Raw genomic sequence first — 24,350 nt, forward strand, 5'->3', positions numbered from 1 at the left:
CTAGAATTGATGTTATTGTTTACCAACATAAGCCCTTATCTTAAATAAACGAAAGATATTTGTGACAGGTTTTGTTACGACAACTGAAATCTCTTATTACTTTTGAAGTATAACCTCGCATTTTTTTTTCAATTTTCTCTATTTTTTCAGCTTTTGTCTCTCTTCTAGATTTTGAATTTTAAAATCTTCACACTAATTCCTTTATACTTTCGTTTGGTAAAGTTGACAATCTTGCCCGTTTCACTTTGTTTCTTCGCGACGGGCTTGCTCGATCTTGCGGCTCTAACCCAACATCCTCCATGTTGAGTTCAATGTGAACAGTTGGCTTGGATGTACCATCAAGCTTTTCCTTTTTCTTTTGTTGATTAAAAAAGTGGCCATCATTTTTGTGCATGCAATAGTATTCTATTATAAAGACGTTGGATCCATTGAGAAAGCAGCACGCTACTGACTCTACCCCTTGTGGACATGTATTTAATCATATAAATATAGTCTTTTCTTATTTGTTTTTTAGTAATGATGGTGCACACGAGGATATCTTTCAGTCTGATCGATTAAGTTGCCGGTCTTCAAACATTTTGATTTATGTTCCAGTTATGTGGTGTAAAAGAAAAAAAGCCCATGAAGCATGATTTGACTACTAATAAGTTTCTTTATGCGTAAGAGATATGTATAACACAAATAAAAGCTATAGATGCTTTGAGGTTCTTAATTATCAAAACAACAATCATATTCTGTTAGGGTTGACATATTCTGTCATAGTTGATTGACATGTGTCAAGTGGGGACCAAATGTAAAAGGGTATAAAAGTAATACTACATATTATCTCTCTCCACATGTAAGCCACATGTCAATTTTCCCATCATTTTAAAACGTTCATAATTTTTTCATGCAACATTATTTTGTTTTTAAAATTTCACCATAATAACAAGCGTTTTTTAATCTTTAATATGAGTATCACTTTGTTATATAAAAATTAAAAAAAATTGTGTCATTGTATCTTTTCGTCGTTGTGTCTTTCTATTTGTTATTGTGTTTTTTCCGTCATTGTGTCTTTCACATCATCATTGTGTTTTTTTTAATGCTACTAATATAGTTGTGTAATAATAATATGTAAATATAATGATAAAATAACAACAAATTATTTAATATATAAAACACAATGATGAATGCATATTACACAATTACATGAAACGTAATATACAATGATAAATACATATAACACAATGACCTGAAACGTAAAACACAATGGTGAATACATATAACAATGACCTGAAACGTAAAACACAATGAAAACTACATATTACACAATGACATGAACGTAATACACAATGACTAAAATGCAATGATAAGTAGTAAGACAAATGATGAACACAAATACACAATGACAAATAAAAAGACATAATGATGTAATTTTTGTTTTAATTGCTATCTTTAATATGAGTATCAATTAATAACACAATGCATAGAAAAACCCAATTAAAAATCATAATAAGCAATCAATAACACAATATAAAAAACTCATTAATTTTTTTTTATTTTTATATGACAATATGATACTCATATTAAAGATAGAAAAATGCTTGCTGTTATGGTGAAATTTAAAAAAAAAATTAATGACGCATGAAAAAATTATGGACGTTTTAAAATGATAGGGAAATTGACATGTGCATTGCATGTGAAAAGAGAAAGTCAACAAAAGTGGGTTATTACCTTTATGCCCTTTTCATTAATTTATTTTCTTAAATTAATCTCCGTTCAAATCTAAGATCAATGGATTAGATTCCTTCTTACCCTTCGCGTTTTTGTTGTCCTATGCCCTATTAATCCAAGTCGAATAAATGTTAACTTAAACCTAACAGAGAAGTTAAAAGATGCTATAAATGTTCAAGTTTTTATAAATTAATGGAATTATTTGTCTATCGATATAAAATAGTTTTTTTCGATCTGGTTTGGGTTGGATCAAGTTGGTCTTTTTATATAAAAAGAGAATCAAACTAAATTTTATATATTCAAGTGAAAAATGTCTAATGTCATTACAAATGTATAATGAAAATCTAATATATTTAAAGTGGTTCTTTATGAGTTTTCTTTTTAAAAAAAAAAAAAAAAAAATCTAGCCATTAATTTCCAAAGAATTTGGTGTGCATTAATTTCCAAGTGAAAAAAAAGCGTCAAGTTGAGTCTGGTGTGCTTTTTTGGGCAAATTATTTTGTTGATCTTCGGCTATGTTTTGTGTTGTATATATTGTACCGGCTATCAGAACCAATTCTGATTACACAAGTTCTAATACTCTGTTTCATAAAACACAATCAATTTGATTGGTGTTTGATCCAACCCACAAATGCATTCTAATTTATTGTGCTAATTGATTTGTTGGTTCATTAATATTGTTTAATCTCGTATTACTTCTTCCAACATAAAGGAAGCTAATTAGTATATAAAAATCTTAGGATGGGAATTGTGAGCGACAATACGTGCCTTGAAATGGCTAAACTAGACTACAATAACTGTCATATAAAGTATGATATGTATGCTTATGTGTATGAATGTGATAAAGTTAATAAAAGAAAGAAAGGATGGTTGTATGGTAACGAAGAGGGAATCGAACCCTACTAATATTCGAGAACTAGGGAACCGAACCCTACTAATATTCGAGGAAAGAGGGACCGAGCCCTAATAATACTCGAGGAAAGAGGGTACCGAGCCCTAATAATACTCGAGGAAGAAGGGTACCGAGCCCTAATAATACTCGAGGAAGGAGGGTACCGAGCCCTAATAATACTCGAGGAATGTAGGGCGTAATGCTCTTTATAACGTAAGATATGAAAGTAAGTTAATACAAAAGAAAGTATGAAAGTAATAAAGTATGAATGAAAGAATTTAAGCTTATGTGTATTGTGTAGTGTATGATTAACTAGAACTCACTCAGCGTAGCTGACTTTTAGTATACACGCAGGTGAGTAGGATGAGGCAGCTCGCTTGAGGAGACACGTGGCACTGAATAAGAGGCTGGCATCGAAAGACTCAAGACGTTTAAGTTTAATGTTTCGTTTATTTTGAAAGACAAAATGATGTTTTAAGACAAGACGTGTTTTGTTATGAAATGTTTTATGAAAGTTTTAAATTCCGCGAATGTTTTAATTAACTCTGATATTTAGAACTGCGTTTATGAGTAAATCCAACACGAAAGTAGGGTTACCGGTGACGGGGCCTTACATCCGAGTAGTTGACACAGCTGAGCACGATCTACCTAATTACAAATTTATACTATAAAGATCAATTATTATGCAATGACTAACGGCCATAGGATCAATGTCTATAAGAACCTAATCCTAAATGCTAATGAACACAACCAAATAGTTGATGCAAAATATGATAACTAGATTACAAACTATTTAAACAATCAAAATAAAAGAAAAGCAAGACAGAATAAGACAATCAATCAAGCTTCGAAACCATTAAGTACATAGAATTCGATCATAGCAAGTTTACACAAAACCCTAGACTAAAGCGATCACAAAGTTTTTTAGCCAAGAACCATGATGGAACCGCTAAACCTAATGTTGGTTCAGGTCTCCATGGATGAGTTCTTGCTCGGTTTTTAATTGGAGATGGTGGAGAAGCTCTAGAATAATCCGCCTTAGATCTGCTGGAATGAAGGATATATTGAATGGAGGCAAAACCCTAGTATTAAAATGACCTTTCATAAGTGGAGACAGAATAGCGTGTGGTTTTGAGTGTAAATTATAAGATGGAAAGAGAAATGTAGTGACTTTTTTTTTTAATTTGAGGACACTTTGTTTGCCCCTTATTTATTTTTTTAATAATTGTTGAAGTGGTTGCAAGTAGATGATAGAGAAAAATGTAATAATAAAGGTATAAAAAGTATTATTTAATTGAAAATGAGAAAGAAACATAGTATTTTTTAGTGGAAGTATAGAGATAATGATAGGGGACGAGATAGGAATGCTCTAAATATGTGTCACATCAGCTTTCCCCCATCACTTAACATCACCTCTCAGCACTCATACAGGGGTACGCCTGCATCACATCAGTTTTCCCACATCACTTAGCATTACCTCTCAACACCCTTAGGGTGTGTGTAGTGGACGAATTTTGGCTTGAACACCGGCCCCAAGCGATATTTTTCGTCTGGTTTGAATGTTTAGAAACAATATTTTCTAATATGTTGTGTGTAACACACACACACACAGAGAGATATTAGGCTACAATACCATTACACTCCAAAAACAAAAATTCTCTATTTGCTGGCTAGACGCCACATGTCAAAAATTATATCATTTTGTAGCTCATCCACTACACATAGCCTTATAGGATATACACTTATAAGGAGAGAAAATGGAAAGAGAGAGGTGAGAAGAATGAGAAAGCTTGTGTTAAAGAATGATTAAAAAGATTCTTAAAAAATGGATGAAGCATATGGGATTTCCTAAAATTTAGCCAGGGAAAACGAGATTACTTAAAATTTGGACGGAGTCTCATTTTGAATCTCGTCAGATCGATTCATATCCCTTCTTAAAATGACCTTTCATAAGTGGAGACAGAATAGCGTGTGGTTTTGAGTGTAAATTATAAGATGGAAAGAGAAATGTAGTGACTTTTTTTTTTAATTTGAAGGGCTATTTCCGGATTTTAAGAAAAAATTGGGCTATCTTGATTTCCTCTCTCTAAAAAAATGTTCATTTTAAGAATAGGCATTACGATGCGAAGAGCTTTGCTTGGAGAAATCGAAGGAACACGTATCACACACGCAAAATCTGAGAAAATCTCACACGAATATTCCACCATAATGGATATTCAAGAATCAGTACATGAAATTTTAATGAATTTGAAAGAAATCGTAACTGCTCAAGATATCACATGATTTTGAGGGATTCGTTTCATAGAATTAATTAGAAATCAAAGAAATTGAAATTATGGAATTGAATTTAATTCCTTCCAATTCTCATCCCTTTTTAATGTTAATATTCCAAATTCAATTTCTTCCGATTCCAAATCATATACAAATTTTAATTTCAATTCTATTTCATTAAATGAACAAATCCTATACAAATAATGAGAGTATATGTATAGTTGTATCCCCAACCTCAGTAACGGAAATTTGAAGAATTTATGATGATGGTAGAAAAAAGCTTGACAAAAACGGATATTCTTCCAAAGTTAAATCTAATCTAAATTTGATACCGGAAACACTAGCTACTGAAATTGGAAGGATGGATCGGATTTCACACCTTCCTGATTTCATTGTTGATCACATCCTCTCGTTTCTTAATGCTTCGAAAGAGCTTGTTCGAATGAGTGTACTCTCTAAGACCTGGTTTCACCTTACCGCTTCTTTCCCAATTCTAGATTTCGATATCCATAAATTTAGATCTCGAGAAGCCTTTTCCAAGTATGTCGAGTATACCACGGCTAGATTTTGCCATCAAAATCTCATTGCACACAAGTTCCAGCTCGTCACAGCTATCTAGGAGCCTGCAGAATTAGATGATGTTAACAGATGCCTTGAACTAGTTCTCGAGAAAGGCGTGAAGGCATTGGTGATTGACATTACTAACCTCACAAACGTCCCAAACTACCGTTTGCCTGACACGCTCTTATCTGTTTCCGTGTTAGAATCTTTGACCATACGTGGTTGTGAGTTGCCTTCTTCCTTGATGGATGATGTTGTCAGGTTTAAGTCTTTGATTTATTTGAGACTTAAAAACGTCCGGATAGATGATGAATCGATCAAGCGTGTTATAACTAGCTGCCCCCTTTTAAAAGTTATTGCTATTAGTACTTGTCATGGTTTCAAAAGATTTTGCGTTGACGGGCATCTAAATCTTCAACAAGTTTGGATTTCCTATAACACTCCAGTTGAGAGAATAGATATTCAAGCACCAAATCTAACTTATATTTTCTTACGAGATAAGAGCGAAAGAGGGGCGCCACGAATGAACTTGGGTTCATGCACAAAATTAACCCCGGTGTCTTACTATGGGTACCCCTTACCAAACTCAAATGGTTTTACAAACTTCTTATCCAACTTCCCGTTCGTTGAAAATCTTTATATGGCTACTAGATATAAACGTAGTCTCCTCAAGTTGTCGAGTCTTTCCTTGAGGACGTTGGTGTTAAATTCAGACAATGATTTGGAAGATGTGGAATTTGATACCCCCAATTTGGTTTTATTTGTGTGCTCTAGTAATCCTCGTTTACTCAAGGCTCTGGAGTGTAAACACTGGCCTCCGGTATGGGATTTAACCCATTTGAAAACGTGTCTGCATTGTTATCCTGACGGTTATATAGATGCTCTTTGGTTCTATTAGTTGAGGCTATTTTTAGACTAGAATAACGGATTCAAAGTTTTCAACTTGTATATCCATGCCATGTACAATCGGGTTCGTTTCTTTGTTCAATCATTTATGCATTACTTTGTTGTGAACATTTATATAAAATAATCCCCACACAAAGTTGTAAATTCATTCCGATTGCCTTGCAGAAACTCATAGAGTTAGAGAAGCTAAAGGCGACTGAGTTGCTACCTTATGAACTAGAGCATGTTGAGCTACAACTAGGCACTTGTGAAGAACCATTGGCTCATGTAGCTTTTTGGGATGCTGTACTTTGGTGTTTCCGTCCTCAATCTCTAACTTTAAGATCATCATTTCCTTTAACTGATTTTGAAGAACAAAGTGATCTTGTCAATGTAAGGAGTTATATATATATATATATATATATATATATATATAATCTCATTTCTCTCCTGAACTTAAACCTATATATATATATATGCGATTTATTATTTCATGAAATATTAATTATCCTTTATTTGATTTATTCTAACAAAGATGGTCCGCTATTTGTTGTTCTAATTCAGTTTACATGCGAGAGACTAATTCAACAAGAAGATCAAGGCCATACTAAAATTCAGATTGTGAGGCCTTCTTCTTCCGGAACCCAAAAGCACTTGATGGACTTGAAGTCAAAGTCAATGGAATTGTCTCATGAAAGAAACAAAATTAGCTTCATAAAGGAGGAAGGTACTCTTTTTATGAGGTAAATATATTCACACATTCTTTATCTCACTTATTAATATCCATCCAAACAGTTCTCCACGAAGAAGCATAATGATGGAACAGTCAAAGCTATGCGGATATGGAGGTTTTATAATAAAATGGAGTTTTGAGTTTGAGTTTGTGGCAGAAACTAATGAAAACTTTTAAAATTTTAATATGTAGTGATGATGGTTTGAATCATGAAAATAATGTCTTGACTATATATACTGGGAGCTTTTGTTACATTACCGATTGTTCAGGTTTTATATATTTGGGTCTTATTTTATGATTTTTGCTAAGCCTGCAAAACTAGCAGGCCAGTGGGGTAACTGTTTTAACGGGTCAATATAGAAAGTATTAGTAGTTCGCTTAGGGTCAAAATGTGGTTTGACTCGAAATGGAGTCGTTTGAGATAGAAGTATCAAACTGATAATTATTGTGTTTCTTGTTTGAAATAAGCTTAAGATACTTACAATTGCGTCAGGAGGTTAATGCCAAGAATTACATGTTGCATTGACTTCTGTTTACATGAATATGCTTGAACACCAGGTTTATTACTTTTCGTACTAGTTTTCTAACTTAAAGCATAATCAGTAGGCAACTGTAATCGACTAATATTGCATCAAAAGCGTCATAATATTCTTTACTAATCGTGAGCAATTTGTAAAGATTCCAAGGATATGAGAGCTCTGATACCAATGATATGGCCTCAGACTGATGTAATGATTAGAACTCAAGATTGTAACCGAATTCTATCAGCTAATCAGAGAATTGAAGAGGGAAATTTTGTTATTATAGTAAACCTGTTAATCTCAACCATTTCTAACTGACTTCCCCGTTAGCTTTGACTGGACTTCTGTTAATTCTGACATTGACTTTCTCTTCACTTGTTTGACCTTTTAACACAACAAATTCACTAGTGTTTATAGGAAATACACCACCTCCAAGTTTGGTTATGCAGCAAAATGTAAGTCATCAAAGACTCTTGTAGATGAAACCAACTTTTCCAAACCAATAATTCTGGAAACCAGAATAATAACGTTGCATAACTTGTTTCTTAACTTAAAAGGGGTTCACGTCTCACCAGAAACCATCATTGCACCACCATTATTATTTCTATTTTATAAAGCCAATCACAACAGGCCATCATCACATCACCGCTGGACAACACAGCCATCAGCCACTCTGGCAACCACCATCGTCACCTCTATAAACGAGTGGTGTTTGGGGTGACTTGTCTAACCAGTATTACAAAGAGATTGCTAACCCGTTTATCACTGAATTAAAAATTATTAATATAAAGTTCAAAACACCAACCCGTTTACAACTTTATTAAAATTTAAAACCGGGCGATAACCGATTCACGTTCAGTTTATAACGAAGTTTTGGCCTGCATATAAGAATGGTCCGTTTAGGTAAATAGGCTACGCGGGCTGTTTTGGCTTACATGATGGGTTAAGGATTGCTATCTTTAACATGACTACATATATAGGTCATGCTTAGTTCATCAGCCCCAACCAGTTAAACCAAACTATGCAACCCCGCACAACCGATACCCCTAGACCCTAGTTGAGTTTGTTGACATGACTGGTTGAGTCTGATGGGACGGGATCACTAATTTTATAAGGCATGAAACTGTAGATAACCAACTAACAAGTAACAAGTAACAAGTAACATATGATTAAGGATTTAATGATTTATCAATAATAGAATCAGGCACCAAAATCGTTACGAATCCATAAATCAATCCCAAATCCAAAACCATTTATCTTGACATTTTGAGTCCTCAACTTTCTATCACCTGTCATATGCTTGCGTGTGGAAGAGAGCAAGAGCTTCACCCGCATGCAACTTTGTTAAGAACTTCATCTTCCTAAGATCGTCATATGTAGTAGTGACATACCGGCGGGGATGGTCATCGTCCACCAGTTCTGGTGGCGGTTCCACCTTCTCTCTTGGCCCCATAAGGAACGATGTAATTGACACTCGTGTCTTAGCTTCTTTGCATTGCACCCTGTGTTTCGCATTGCTTAATCTCCCATTGCTCCACACCTTCAAGTACAATCAAACACCATATTCTCAGCATTGATCAAGTAAACAAAATTTGAAATAGGTTGTTTGAAGACAAACCTTTGCCATGTCGCCGAGGTTAACAAGAAGGGTGTCCGGACATGGACCTGCAGGGATGAACTCGCCAGACTTGTTCATGACTTCTAGACCACTGACGCCATTGTCTTGGAGGATGGTGAGGAAACCAGAGTCTGTATGTAAATGGACACCAGGGGATCCAACATCTTCAGGGGTGAAATGGTATTTGTTTATCCTGAATCGGCATGGCCAATTCTCAAATACTGGACTTTCACTTTTCACCCCTAAACCTTCGAGCAGTTTACTTCCAATACTCAAGAAAAGCTCGTGTACTGCTTTAGTGTATCTCATAATTGTGTCTCTGTTATAAAAAGAAGAAAATAGAAAAAAAAAATATTATTATTAAAGTATATAGTTACGAGAGATGCGAATCTCTAGTCAAGTATCTACTTTTACTTACGACCATGTTTTTGCAGGTCTAAATACATATTCTGCACAAACCTATACACGAAAAAGATTGTTTAAATAGCTTGCAACTCGAACATAATAAAAACAGTTCGATCAAAGTTGCTACGAAAATAAACAAGCACACCCAGCTCGAGTAAAAAGTAAGCTCAAGCCAATGTAAAGCATGTTGTTGCTTGTATGGCTTACTCAGATTAAGTAGGCTACTTAAGAAACACATTCACCTTTTTCATTATATAAATCCACTACGTTAGAAACCCGTATATTACACAGGTTGAATAAAGAAAACATTAAATAGTTAGCAAGAAGATTCAAGAATAATTAAGCAACATAATGAGATAAGATAAATCGAAATCACGTATAAGTTACTATATTTGATAATTGATATTTATTACAGTACTATTAATATTAAGTTTACGGGCTAGTAAAACTGTGACACATGACGCAAGCAGTTTCTCATTTATTAGGTATAGATACGTGAAATACAAGAAAACTAAAACGATTTAAAACTTAAAAAATAAAACGAGTCAGGTAAAGTTAAGGTTTATTTAAGCCGGGCTCGAACTCTAGCATCTAAAGAGTTTATAAACAACTGTAACACAAACAACAATGCATACTTAAATCTATACGCCGTTGACTGTACTCGATGGTCAACGGTAGATAATTAGATACCTTTGATGAGGCGATACATCCAACTGAGAGCAGAATGTTTCCACGTCAGCAGGACAGGCCATATCGTATAATCCTAGGGCTTCGAACAGAGGACTTGTGGGCGTGGGGGCCACATAGCCGGTACCGGTGATGACGTGGAGGTTCCGGCGCTTGATCTCCTCCGGCAGGTCAAAGAGAGACCGGACGACGGCCTGCATGTCGGACATGAGAGCCGCCGGAAGGACATTGTGGAAGTTGAGCAGCCGGAAACAGCCCCAGTCTTCACTCGCTGCGATGATGATTCGTTCGGGAAGTTGAGATAATCGATCACCGGGCGGGTACATTCGGCGGCCATATTAGGTTTGAAGTCTTTGTAAAGTCGTAATTGTTGGCAAGAAGAAATAGGAAACCCGTTCCTTAGAATTCAGGGGCGTTGATCGGGTAAGGGTTTTGGTAGAGGCGCAAACGGGCTGGACCTAAGCTCGACTAGGTTCAAGCCAGCTCGTTTAACTTACGTAGAGTTCGAGTTCGGCTCGTTTTAAGCTCTAATTTTAAAACTCGAGCTCGGCTTGTTGATGGGTTGTAAGTTTGGGTTCGACTCGTTTACTGTTTATTAATTAATTTGTATTTATTTATAATAATTACTTTTATATAGTTTTTTTTCAATTATCATTTTTTATATAACATAATATATTATTACGCTATTTTCTCATAACATTATACATATTAATAATAAAATTATAAGTTACATGCTCGTTTAGGCTCGTAAGTGGGCTCAACCTCAATAAGTGGAGCTTAGACTCGGGCTCGTTTATTAAACGAGCTTACTTTTATTCTCAAGCTCGGGATCGGGCTCATTTAAGCTAGGCTCTGTCAAGCTTTTACACGAACCAATCACAAATAACTCGCTAGCGGCTCGGCTCATTTGCGCCCCTAGGTTTGGTCTAAATTCTTGATGTTTGGTTGCAAATTCATCATTGTGTCCAATGTCTTATACTAAGCCCGTGCCGTTTCACTCACAAATGCATCATCGTGTCTGATTTCCTTAAACAAGTAACAATATAAGCAATACTTTTCATACGGTTTGACACTATATTCTAATCAATTTCCATGTTCTTGTGTATACCATTCCGGATTAAAACATCTTAATTTATCACTAAAATCTAACATACCCTGTCTATTGGCATGGACCTCTAAGCAAATACGTTAGTCTAATTTCATCTTTTCGACTTGGATGATAAGATGAAAATGGTTTTCTTTCCAAATGATCCCATAGAAGATCATCTAAATATCTTTGAGCGTTTACTACTTGAATATGATGATTGAAGCGGCTCACTTTGAAAATATCTTTTAATATTCATGATGCCTACAAGGCTACAAGTCCAATTTAAACAACACTTATTCTCTAATTCAATTTTAACCAATTTCAACCCAATCATTCATTTCATTAATTTTAATTCTAATTGCAACAAATAAACAAAAACGTTCGAATAAAGAACATAAAAAAGTGCCGAAAGAGGGAATCGAATTGGGATTCTCACAATAGGAAGGTGAGGAGTTCCATAGGCCATGGTTCATCATGTCAACAATTTATATGTGGATTCAGTCACGGGTATAAAACTAGTTTTAAGGGATTGTTATTATAATACCAGAGATGGATTATTTCCTTAGAACTAATTTGTTGTACAAAGTTTGCCTTATTCCAGTCACAACATTATTACATTTAGAGAACTTATATAGAAAACACTTTAACAAATTGTGTTGTAAGGATGTGGAACTAAAAGCAAGTCGTTCTTTCGCTTTAACGTTGTTCCAAAAGACTCCAACATATCGAAATCATTTGAAGTTGTCCCGTTCGGAAGTTCCCAGTCAAAGTGGTAGAGTAGCATCGCGAGAGGAAGCTCCACATTAGTCAACCCCAAGAGCATGCCTGGACACATTCTTCTTCCGGCCCCGAAGGGAAAATATTCAAAATCTGTTCCCAACATGTTAAAAGAACTCTCACTAAACCTCTCTGGTGTGAAACTTTCAGGATCATTCCAGTAATCCGGATCGCGTCCAATCAGCCAGGCGTTGATTAGAACTTTTGTGTTGACCGGTATATGAAATCCACCTATCTCACAATTTTTCGAACATTCTCTAGGTAACAAAAAAGGAATAGGAGGATGCAACCTTAGTGTTTCCTTAATAACTAGTTTAAGGTAGTGTAGTTCTTGTATATCTGACTCGTGTATTTTTGTCTTTCCTTTGAGTACCTGCCTAAGCTCGTGTTGCGCTTTCTTCATAACCCTTGGATTCTTCATTAGCTCGGACATCGCCCATTGAATAGTCACTGCAGAAGTATCAGAACCTGCTGCAAATATTTGCTGTGCCAGGGAAATAATTTTTTAACCATGTGGTTTGTTTTTTAAACCATGAGGAAGAGATTTTATTTTTTTGTTGTATTGGTTTTTATTAATCCCAAGTATTATTTTTTTGTCGTTGTCGGTCCCAACTTTTAATGTATTTGTTCCTAACAATCCACGACTAACAGAATCCTATCGTCGTTACTTGCAGGTCGACAGAAAAATGCTTTTGGCCAAAAAAGTCACATTTTTTTGCCGGAAAACTCAACTTGAACACCACGATCATCGCCAACTCACTCACCACCAACCCACCACCATCAACTGATTCCGACGATGGTTCTAGGGTTCCGGCAACCTCAATAATGGGGCTTTTAGTAGAAAAATGTTCTTAAAGGTCCGTCTAAGGTTACAAAGATGTTTTGGATGAAAATTTGAGTTTTCCGGAAAAAATGTGAGTTTTCCAGCCAAAACGTTTTCCGGCGACTTGCAAGTAACGATGTTAGGATTATGTTAGTTGTGGACCGTTGAAAACAAATATGATAAAAGATGGGATCGTTATCAGCCAATTCATTAGTTAGGACCAACGACGACCAAAAGCTGATTGTTGAGATTAATAAAAACCAATACACCGTTTCTAAACCTTAATTAGGTGACAACAGTAAAGCATAAAAACAAAACTAACCAGTATGACTGCTTTAATGTTGTCAAAACTTAATGGAAACTCAAGGCCACCATCATCTTTGAGCCTCAACAGAACATCAACAAGATCTTCTTCATCCGCGTGATTGTTCGGTCCATTGACACGGCCACGATGGTCTTTGTGCTCCAAGATGATGTTATCTAAAATCAAATCCCCCTTGTTACGTATCTTCATCATTTTCTTCCTGGTGCCCGTAACCAGAGCCAGTAATCCGATAGATGGAAACAGATCAGATACATCAAAACCACCAGATAATTCGTTACCCTCTTGAATCATATCAAGAAGCATGGCTTGATCCTTGCATCTGCTCCCAATAGTAATCTTGGATATAATTGTGTTAATCATGGTAAAAGTCTTGTCAGAAAGGTTGATTGTTTTTAGTCTTTGTGTATAAATGGACTCAATGAGGTCCCATGACTCTTGTTCACGTATAGATCGAAACGATTGAACTCTTCTTGAACTTAGAAGCTCCAAGACGCATATCTTACGCATTTGTCTCCAGTAATCGCCATAAGGGGCGAACGCTATGTCCTTGTAGTTGTAGGTGAGGATCTCTATAATCGGAGACTTGGGACGGGTTGCAAAACTGATGTCATGAGTTTTCATGATCTCTTTGGCCAAAGGAGGAGAGGAGATTATAGCCGCGGAGACTTGGCCGAGTTGTAGACTAACAACGGGGCCTAGTTTCCGGGCTATGTTTCTTAGAGCATGATGTGGTGGTGCTCCTATGAGATGATGTATGTGGCCTACTAGTGGGAGCTTCCATGGCTGTGGTGGAAGGCTTTTGTTTGAATGATCAAGTGAGTTGAAGCTTCTAATGATTATTATGAAGATGAGGCCAACAAAGAAGACAAGTAGAGGAAAGGTAAATTGGATGTCCATATATGACTTCTTCAAGTTTATGAGCTAGCTTGTTGGATGGTTAAACTAGGAACGGTTGTTAAGAGTTTAAAAACAATATAAATATCGGAACCATATAAAATAAAATATCCAACTTATCCAAAAGCAATACAATAAATACTAGAATTGATGTTATTGTTTACCAACATAAGCCCTTATCTTAAATAAACGAAAGATATTTGTGACAGGTTTTGTTACGACAACTGAAATCTCTTATTACTTTTGAAGTATAACCTCGCATTTTTTTTTCAATTTTCTCTATTTTTTCAGCTTTTGTCTCTCTTCTAGATTTTGAATTTTAAAATCTTCACACTAATTCCTTTATACTTTCGTTTGGTAAAGTTGACAATCTTGCCCGTTTCACTTTGTTTCTTCGCGACGGGCTTGCTCGATCTTGCGGCTCTAACCCAACATCCTCCATGTTGAGTTCAATGTGAACAGTTGGCTTGGATGTACCATCAAGCTTTTCCTTTTTCTTTTGTTGATTAAAAAAGTGGCCATCATTTTTGTGCATGCAATAGTATTCTATTATAAAGACGTTGGATCCATTGAGAAAGCAGCACGCTACTGACTCTACCCCTTGTGGACATGTATTTAATCATATAAATATAGTCTTTTCTTATTTGTTTTTTAGTAATGATGGTGCACACGAGGATATCTTTCAGTCTGATCGATTAAGTTGCCGGTCTTCAAACATTTTGATTTATGTTCCAGTTATGTGGTGTAAAAGAAAAAAAGCCCATGAAGCATGATTTGACTACTAATAAGTTTCTTTATGCGTAAGAGATATGTATAACACAAATAAAAGCTATAGATGCTTTGAGGTTCTTAATTATCAAAACAACAATCATATTCTGTTAGGGTTGACATATTCTGTCATAGTTGATTGACATGTGTCAAGTGGGGACCAAAGGTAAAAGGGTATAAAAGTAATACTACATATTATCTCTCTCCACATGTAAGCCACATGTCAATTTTCCCATCATTTTAAAACGTTCATAATTTTTTCATGCAACATTATTTTGTTTTTAAAATTTCACCATAATAACAAGCGTTTTTTAATCTTTAATATGAGTATCACTTTGTTATATAAAAATTAAAAAAAATTGTGTCATTGTATCTTTTCGTCGTTGTGTCTTTCTATTTGTTATTGTGTTTTTTCCGTCATTGTGTCTTTCACATCATCATTGTGTTTTTTTTAATGCTACTAATATAGTTGTGTAATATTAATATGTAAATATAATGATAAAATAACAACAAATTATTTAATATATAAAACACAATGATGAATGCATGTTACACAATTACATGAAACGTAATATACAATGATAAATACATATAACACAATGACCTGAAACGTAAAACACAATGGTGAATACATATAACAATGACCTGAAACGTAAAACACAATGAAAACTACATATTACACAATGACATGAACGTAATACACAATGACTAAAATGCAATGATAAGTAGTAAGACAAATGATGAACACAAATACACAATGACAAATAATAAGACATAATGATGTAATTTTTGTTTTAATTGCTATCTTTAATATGAGTATCAATTGATAACACAATGCATAGAAAAACCCAATTAAAAATCATAATAAGCAATCAATAACACAATATAAAAAACTCATTAATTTTTTTTATTTTTATATGACAATATGATACTCATATTAAAGATAGAAAAATGCTTGCTGTTATGGTGAAATTTAAAAAAAAAATTAATGTCGCATGAAAAAATTATGGACGTTTTAAAATGATAGGGAAATTGACATGTGCATTGCATGTGAAAAGAGAAAGTCAACAAAAGTGGGTTATTACCTTTATGCCCTTTTCATTAATTTATTTTCTTAAATTAATCTCCGTTCAAATCTAAGATCAATGGATTAGATTCCTTCTTACCCTTCGCGTTTTTGTTGTCCTTTGCCCTATTAATCCAAGTCGAATAAATGTTAACTTAAACCTAATAGAGAAGTTAAAAGATGCTATAAATGTTCAAGTTTTTATAAATTAATGGAATTATTTGTCTATCGATATAAAATAGTTTTTTTCGATCTGGTTTGGGTTGGATCAAGTTGGTCTTTTTATATAAAAAGAGAATCAAACTAAATTTTATATATTCAAGTGAAAAATGTCTAATGTCATTACAAATGTATAATGAAAATCAAATATATTTAAAGTGGTTCTTTATGAGTTTTCTTTTTTAAAAAAAAAAAAAAATCTAGCCATTAATTTCCAAAGAATTTGGTGTGCATTAATTTCCAAGTGAAAAAAAAGCGTCAAGTTGAGTCTGGTGTGCATTTTTGGGCAAATTATTTTGTTGATCTTCGGCTATGTTTTGTGTTGTATATATTGTACCGGCTATCAGAACCAATTCTGATTACACAAGTTCTAATACTCTGTTTCATAAAACACAATCAATTTGATTGGTGTTTGATCCAACCCACAAATGCATTCTAATTTATTGTGCTAATTGATTTGTTGGTTCATTAATATTGTTTAATCTCGTATTACTTCTTCCAACATAAAGGAAGCTAATTAGTATATAAAAATCTTAGGATGGGAATTGTGAGCGACAATACGTGCCTTGAAATGGCTAAACTAGACTACAATAACTGTCATATCAAGCCATTCATCAGCATGAGTGGAGCTCTCTTCAACTGTAAGTTACCAAATGTTTCAAAATTTCTAAGCTAACATTCCTTAATTTATAAATATACATCAATTTTTTATGTAAAAAGGGAATCATCTGGTTTATTTATATTTTTTATGCAGATGGTATTTGGATTCTGGTATCAAACAATGCGTGAAGAGCGATGATCTCACGAGCCTTTTGGTCACGAATTACTTGGTGGCAGCTAGCATATTTGAGCCAGAAAGGTCCATGGAGCGACTGTCATGGGCAAAAAAACCTCCATACCAATTGACACAATCTCCGAATTTTTTGATTCGCGACAGCTCTCAGGAGAGCACAAACGAGCTTTTGTTGATGAATTTAAAAACATTAATTTTAGTTCCATAAAACATTCCAGGTACAGGCTTTTCTTAAAGCTTGGCAAATTTAGTGAGTTGGTCCGTGTTAGATGAATATGGTCAAACTGGGAAAAATAATTTTAGATCAAAACAGTACGCTATTAAAAAGTTTTGGCCAAATTGACCAGCAATTTGTTTTTCATTTAGTGTGTCTTTTTGTAGTCTCTTTGTATCTAACTAGTGTTCTTGACTTATTTGATTGCAAAGAAGAAGAGAACCATGGCACGGGGTGATGGCTGCACTGCAAGGGACCCTGCACAATCTTGCTTTGGAGGAGCTCATAGTTCATAATCAATACATCTACCAACAACTCCACCATGCAGTAATTAAGCTTGATATAGCTGATCTTATGAATTTAATTTTGTGACAAACCTTCTATTATTACTAAAAAACACGGATGATTCTGTATTTGTGTTGTTTGGAAATAGTGGGAAATGTGGTTGATGAGGTGGCAAGACGGAGAAGATGTGGCAGTACAAGCTGAACTGATCGTACAAACAATAAACATAACCACTGGCAGATGGGTAGCGATTGAGCTCTTAATTCATCCTCAGTATCAACGGCTTTCGACTGCTAGTAACTCCCTCTGCCAAGAACTAATTAAGTTCTATAACTCCAAGGTAAACATAGCTAGGTTCTTATGCCTCATTTGAGTTTAGTTAAGATTCTTTCATCGTTTGTTCACTTATGATGGAAGAATTAAAAAATTTTCTTCATTAATTAGGAGAATGTCACCGCATGTTGCAACAACGGGAAAAACACGGAAGATAGACTCCAAAATGCAAGAACTAGTGCAACTTGTGTTGAGCAGCAAAGATCTTGACCGAGATCTTGCACAAACATTCATGACTGTTGTGAGAACCTTCTATTACAATTTACAAGGGTTACTTTGACACTGAGGCGATAAATGTTCATATCTCTAAAACACTGTTCGAGATTGTAATTTGAAAATATTGATCGGTTATTTATTTCTTGTTTAGCATCTACAAACAAAAGTGGCTTTATACCAACATTTATTGGTATTCCAAAAAAAAAATTTGATTATTCTTCTTATCTCATATCCAACTTGTACATCTTTATATCCGCTTTTGATGATTTCTTGAACATAATTACTGATAGAAGAGCATATCATATCCAACAATTTGATTATTCTTCTTATCTCATATCCAACAATTTGTTAGATAAATAAGAGCATGTCATCCAACAATTAACAATTGAAATTCAATCTCTAAAATAATCCTTTTGAAATTTAATGTCTTTACTGATAGAAGAGAATATTGTTTGTTTTGCATGCTGATATAGACGCCGTGCTCTAATAAAAATAAGTATTTAGAAAGCTTAAATACCTATAATTAGTACGGGTAAGTAAGGTTGTAGGTCTTTACAGGGAATCGGTGGAAAGTGAAAGTTTGACTCATGAATCCAAACTAATTAACTAAGTGGGCAAACGATTCCAAGCAACACAATTACTTTTAGGGTTTGTAAAAAATTATGAGAAAAGAGTGATTCACTTCAGGTTTAGGGAATGTGATAACAAGCTAGTCACAAATTCTTTAAAATTGATTGCGCAATAATTATTAGACCTAGTATTTGGTTGTGATGACAAATAGAACCTAATCCGATGTAACATCCTAAAATTTTAATGTTGAATAAAGAAAGTTATGTTTAGTGATTTCGCGTTAATTATTGGATATCGAGTAAGGAGCGGATCGTGGACTTGGATTAATTGAGATGGGTTAAATGAGAATGGGTCTTAGGTCCATGGGATTTAAGGGATATAAATATCCCCTAAACTCTAAAATATCTTTCATTTCACCATATTCTCTAACACTCCAAAACACACACACCACACACCAACACCGCCGCCGGCTGAGGGAAGAACCGAGCCAGATCCGAGAGAGAGAGCGATTAGTTGTGATAACAAGTTAAACAAGATCCAAACAAGCTCAGAAAGGTATGATTCTTGATCCTTGAAGTTTAAAGATCCAAGTTTTATAGTGTAGATACGACCGAAAATGGTCGGGAAGCGTAGTGGGTGATGTCGAACCTTAACAAGGGTGTTAAAATCGCCAAAATGCTCAATAAAAACTAAAACAGCGGCTGATCTGGGCAACTTCGCCTGCAACTGGGCAACTTCGCCTTCAAAGCGATAACTTCGCCTTCAAAGCGATAACTTCGCCTGAGGCCAAGTTCGCCTAATTGATAACTTCGCTTACGGCCAAGTTTGCCTAACTGGTAACTTCGCCTGAGGCCAAGTTCGCCTAATTGATAACTTCGCTTACGGCCAAGTTCGCCTAACTGGTAACTTCGCATGAGGCCAAGTTTGCCTAATTGATAACTTCGCTTACGGCCAAGTTCGCCTAACTGATAACTTCGCCTAAAGCTAAGTTCGCTTAAGGTTTAACTTCGCTTAAAGCTAAGTTCGCTTAAGGTTTAACTTCGCTTAAAGCTAAGTTCGCCTAAGGTTTAACTTCGCTTAAAGTCAAGTTCGATTAGGAAATAAATTAAAAACCTAATGAAAAATGTGTTAAGACAGTTAATGGAAATAAAAATTTTAAGTTTAAGATTTGCAACATCATCGTGATGTGTTTTAATCTTTTCAACATATATCTTGTCAGCCTTCACATACTCAGCATTTAGTTGACGAAGTTTTGCGTTTTCTTTCAAAACTCTGTCCTGAAGATATCTATAATAAGTAACTTTATTCACATAAGCTTAAGAGCAAAGTTTTTTATTTACCTCATCAGAACTTGCAGCAGTGGATGAGGATACTCGTTCGTTTGCTGTGAAAGTCATGCCTGCCATGTTGAGAGGGTTTTGCAACTCTTGAAATTGATCATCCCAACCCACACCAACTTGGACCTCCGATTGGGAGACAAGGGCCTTTGAGTTTGAGCTTGAGTTGCCCTTGTGTGGATGACCTCCAATTCTTTGAGATGAGCTGCTTGGCTTCTGCACCTCATGCCTTTTTCCTGCAGCCTTGCTGTTCTCTTCCTCTGTCACCTCAGTCACACGAATATCATTGGCAGATTTTGATGAATTCGTGCATTCTTAAGAAAAGTGACCCATTTCACCATAGTTGTAACATCGCAACTTCAACTTGTCAAATCCAATCCTTTTTCTGTCAGAATCATTGAAGCTATCTTTCCCGTACGTCTTCATGAAGTTTGTAGCTCTTTGCACCGCCATTGCCATTTGGTACTTGATATCCATCTTTTCAAGATCCTTTTGATTGATATCTCTTAAATCCCCAGCCTCAAACTGTGGTGGCAATAGATTTCCTTGCATCAACTCTTCATGGCTTGACAGAAAAGCGTGAACTATTGCGATGTTGGAGTCATTCAACATGGGTAGTGCTTCATAGAAACTTGAAGGTTTGCTTGATTGAGGTTTTGAATATGAGGAGATCCCTTGAGCTTTTAATGCTTGGGCCACCGCACTGTCGACTGCCTTTTGAAACGAACTTGTACTGGAAGAATCTGATTGATTACTAGTTAAGATGAATGCTGTTAGTTGTGAAGGTACACTTGGGGAGTACTTAGGAGTTGTCACATGATACACATTCTGTTGAGTCTTGCTTAAGAAAGCAGTTGGCATTGAGGAAGCAGAACTCACTCCAACTTGATTTATGGAACTTAGATGATTATTCATTCTCATATGTTCATCCATCTCAAATGACTTAATTGTGGAGATCAAATCACTGTTTTTCATGGCATTCAGATTTGTAGTTCTTTTGATTGTAATTGTATTGGTGCTCCAGTTGTATGGTAGTGAATTCATCAACTTGTGATTGACCTCAACATTTGCAATGTTGACACTTGCAGCCCTAATTCTTACCATCAACTTCTCAAATCTCTTGACCAAATCCAAAACAGCTTCACCTTGATGATGATTAAACATATTGAATTCTTCCTTTAATAGGGCATTCTTGTTTTCCCTAATTTCGGCATTGCCCTCAACTTTCTCAACAAGTGCTTCCCACAGACCCTTGGCACTTGTGTGTTCACGAAGAGTTTCAGTGATCTCATTTGAAAGGCAAACAGACAAAATGAGATAGGCTTTCTTGTCTTGTGCTAACAGGTCCATGTCTGCTTGATCATAGTTTTCTGGAGCTTTAAGTTGTTCCCCAGCATCAGTGCGAGTCACGGGAACATGAGGACCTTATTCAAAACATCTCATCAAATCAGTCTCAGTCAATGAGATATAGTTCATGAATCTCCATTTGAAGTCTGCAAAGTTATCATCTAAGGTCATATACTTTGGTGGCTTTGTAGGTGTTGTAGGTGTTCCCACTTGGTTTTCCAACAACAAATACCCCTTCAACAGTTCGGAATCCGTGCTTGTCATGATTTCAGAAGCCACAAAACACTTAGCAAACTTTAAACAGCAAAAGAAATTGAGACAGACAACTTTTTCGCGCAAAACACCTTTTCAAGCGAAGCGAAAAATGAGGTTAAGCAAAGCGAAAGAGTTGTTCCAGGCGAAGCGAAAAACTTCTGATGAACAGTGATGCGAAGCGAAAAAGTGCTATGCGAAGCGAAATGTGAACAGTGATGCGAAGCCAAAAAGTTTTATGCGAAGCGAAATGTGAACAGTGATGCGAAGCGAAAAAGTTTTATGCGAAGCGAAAAAGTCTCCAAGCGAAACGAAAAGTTTTCAAGCGAAGCGATATTGCTCCTATGAGAAGCGAAAAACTCTTAAGCTTCCAGAAGCAATCTTCCTTGGGATCTGTTCCACCTAACCTGTCAATACTAGGTCAAAGGTTGGTACACTGATTTTCATGCCATGAGAAGCGAAAATTTTCACTTGTCAATTTCGACACTTTTCAAACCCGTAAACACTAACTTTAACGCTTTTATAACAAAAACTTTTGGATCTAGAACTTGAACACGAGCTATCTTTACCAAGAACACCTTCTAAGACATTTTTATGAAGATTTTGCCGATTCTTTTTGTATTTTTCTTGTTTTTGTGGTGTTTGTGAACTTTTCTTGCAAGAACACTTGTTTTCTTCTTCTCAAGATCAAAACCCAAGGTTGTGATCCAAAAATCCTCAACTAGTGAGCCGAAGCTCTGATACCAATTGTAGGTCCCAATGTGGGTGGATCTAACAATAGTCTTGGATCAACCGAGCTTAGTGCTAGCGGAAAATCACACTAAGCCACCTAAGCGCTCTCGGATCTTGAGATGTTATTTTCAATGGTTAGAAAGAAAGAGAGAAAGAGAGAGAGAGAGCCAAGAGAAAGAGAAAGTTATATCTAAAGGTTTTTCTTTTTGAATATCAACCACTTTTTTACTTCTCATGGCATGTTCCTATTTATAGAGAAGCATGCATGAGAAGTAAGTCTCATCAAATGCCCAATGGGCTTTACAACATTATTTCTTTTGGGCCTAAAATACACAAAGTAAGCAAAATGGCCCATTACATAATCATCAATACAAAAGACTAATATAAACAAAAAGGGACCTAACATTTAGACATTTTGATTCCCTAAGGTTATATCACTTGTCCGACCCAAGTGCGTGCAAGAGAGCAAGAGCTTCACGTGCATGCAACTTCGTCGAGAACCTCATCTTCCTGACCTCTTCATAGGTGGTGGGGACGTACCGGCACAGACGGTCATCGTCCACCAGTTCTGGTGGCGTTACCACCGTCTCTCTAGGCCCCAAAAGGGACAAAGCAATCGACACTCGTATCTTGGCTTCTTTGCATTGCACCCTGTGTTTCACATTGCAAAACCTCCCATTGCTCCACACCTTCAAGTACACAACCAAACACCATATTCTAAACATTGATCAAGCAAAAATATTTTGAAATAGGTTGTTTGAAAACAGACAAACCGTTGCTAGGTCACCAAGGTTAACAAGAAGGGTGTTACTTGAGCCTCGATCGAACTCAAACTTCGGCTTGTTAAAGTTTTTCAGTCGAGCCAAGTTGACAAAATTAACTTCAAGCCTGAACTCAAACTAGAGTCTAGAGTTAAGTCGGCTCGCTTGTTAAGCATATACATACTTAAGTACCGATAAACCTCAAGTAGGGTGCAATCGAGCTGAGCCGAGCCCAAGTTCGACTAGGCTCGTTTAACTTACGCAAAGCTCAAGCTCGGCTCGTCTCGATCTCCATTTCTAAAGCTTTATCTCGGGTCGGGCTCAGCTCGTTTACGTTTTATTAATTAATTTTTATAACTATAATTTTATATATATTATTTAATTTCGATATATTATAATTATTTATATATATATATATATATATATATATATTTTTCAATTATAATTTTATATATAACATAAAATATATTATTTAGTTATTTTTTCATAACCATATATATTAATTAAATTTAGGCTCGAGCTCGGGCTGGGCTTGTTAAAGCTATGCTAAATTAAGCTTTTCCTCGAGCTTGCAAGTAGCTCGGCTCGTTTGCACCCCAAACTTCGAGCCCGAACTTAAGCTAGAACATATGCATAGATATATAGAACAGTTTAAATCATTTTATAAAACTTCTTTTTAACGATAAAAAAGGAGAAACGAAAAAAATAAAAATTAATAGCTGCCAATTACATATCATGTATCTGGACCGTCCAAAATCCAAATCAATCCAACGGCGAACACTTTCTATATCCACGTGTCACACAGAGAAAAAGAAAACCGTTGACCGGAATCCATGGTCAACGGTGGTGATCGTAAAATCTAAAGAATATAAAATACCTTTGATGAGGCGATACGTCCAGCTGAGAGCAGAAGCTGTCGACGTCAGCAGGAGAGGCCATATCGTATACCCCTAGGGCTTCGTACAGAGGATTTATGGGCGTGGGAGCCACGTAGCCGCTGCCGGTGATGACGTGGAGATTCCGGCGCTTGATCTCCTCCGGCAGGTCAAAGAGAGACCGGACGACGGCCTGCATGTCGGACATGAGAGCCGCCGGAAGGACATTGTGGAAGTTGAGCAGCCGGAAACAGCCCCAGTCTTCACTCGCTGCGATCAGTTTCGATGATTCATTGGGGAAACTGAGATAATCGATCACCGTGATGTTACCCTGGGCGGACATTTTTGTGTTGGTTTTAAAGCGAGCTGTCTTCAATCGAGAAACTCATT

At 35.8% G+C, this 24,350-nt stretch overlaps 2 protein-coding genes and 2 pseudogenes across 2 annotated transcripts; 2 read left to right on the forward strand and 2 right to left on the reverse strand.

Annotated features, from left to right (window-relative positions):
- Positions 1-5,237: 5,237 nt before the first annotated feature.
- On the forward strand, positions 5,238-7,232 carry LOC143623230 (putative F-box/LRR-repeat protein At5g02930; annotated as a pseudogene).
- Positions 7,233-8,791: 1,559 nt separating this feature from the next.
- LOC143633901 (2-oxoglutarate-dependent dioxygenase DAO-like) lies at positions 8,792-24,313 on the reverse strand. The gene is made up of 3 exons (XM_077102142.1): positions 23,963-24,313; positions 9,195-9,513; positions 8,792-9,116 (listed from the first exon to the last, which is right to left on the reverse strand). Exons 1-3 carry the CDS (start codon positions 24,301-24,303, stop codon positions 8,862-8,864), a joined length of 915 nt encoding a protein of 304 aa, XP_076958257.1. The 5' UTR covers positions 24,304-24,313; the 3' UTR covers positions 8,792-8,861.
- Positions 11,946-14,195, reverse strand: LOC143633797 (cytochrome P450 71AV8-like). Its single transcript, XM_077102063.1, has 2 exons — positions 13,296-14,195; positions 11,946-12,634 (listed from the first exon to the last, which is right to left on the reverse strand). The coding sequence occupies exons 1-2, from the start codon at positions 14,193-14,195 to the stop codon at positions 12,017-12,019; spliced, it is 1,518 nt and encodes a 505-aa protein (XP_076958178.1). The 3' UTR covers positions 11,946-12,016.
- Positions 16,784-18,150, forward strand: LOC143556425 (ent-copalyl diphosphate synthase 1-like; annotated as a pseudogene).
- Positions 24,314-24,350: the final 37 nt, after the last annotated feature.

This window comes from Bidens hawaiensis, unplaced genomic scaffold (genome assembly GCF_021521415.1).
Source record: "Bidens hawaiensis isolate Kalapana, Puna unplaced genomic scaffold, B.hawaiensis_p1.1 tig00000055_1, whole genome shotgun sequence".
NCBI classification, from domain to species: Eukaryota; Viridiplantae; Streptophyta; class Magnoliopsida; order Asterales; family Asteraceae; genus Bidens; species Bidens hawaiensis.

Excerpts from the sequence above, each read along its gene's own strand:
- LOC143633797 (XM_077102063.1), bottom strand. The coding sequence starts at position 14,195 with ATGGACATCCAATTTACCTTTCCTCTACTTGTCTTCTTTGTTGGCCTC. Across the intron at positions 12,635-13,295 it reads ACATTAAAGCAGTCATACTG|CAAATATTTGCAGCAGGTTC; the intron begins GTTAGTTTTGTT and ends TCCCTGGCACAG.
- LOC143633901 (XM_077102142.1), bottom strand. The coding sequence starts at position 24,303 with ATGTCCGCCCAGGGTAACATCACGGTGATCGATTATCTCAGTTTCCCC. Across the intron at positions 9,514-23,962 it reads GACGTATCGCCTCATCAAAG|AGACACAATTATGAGATACA; the intron begins GTATTTTATATT and ends TTTTTATAACAG. Across the intron at positions 9,117-9,194 it reads ACCTCGGCGACATGGCAAAG|GTGTGGAGCAATGGGAGATT; the intron begins GTTTGTCTTCAA and ends TTGTACTTGAAG.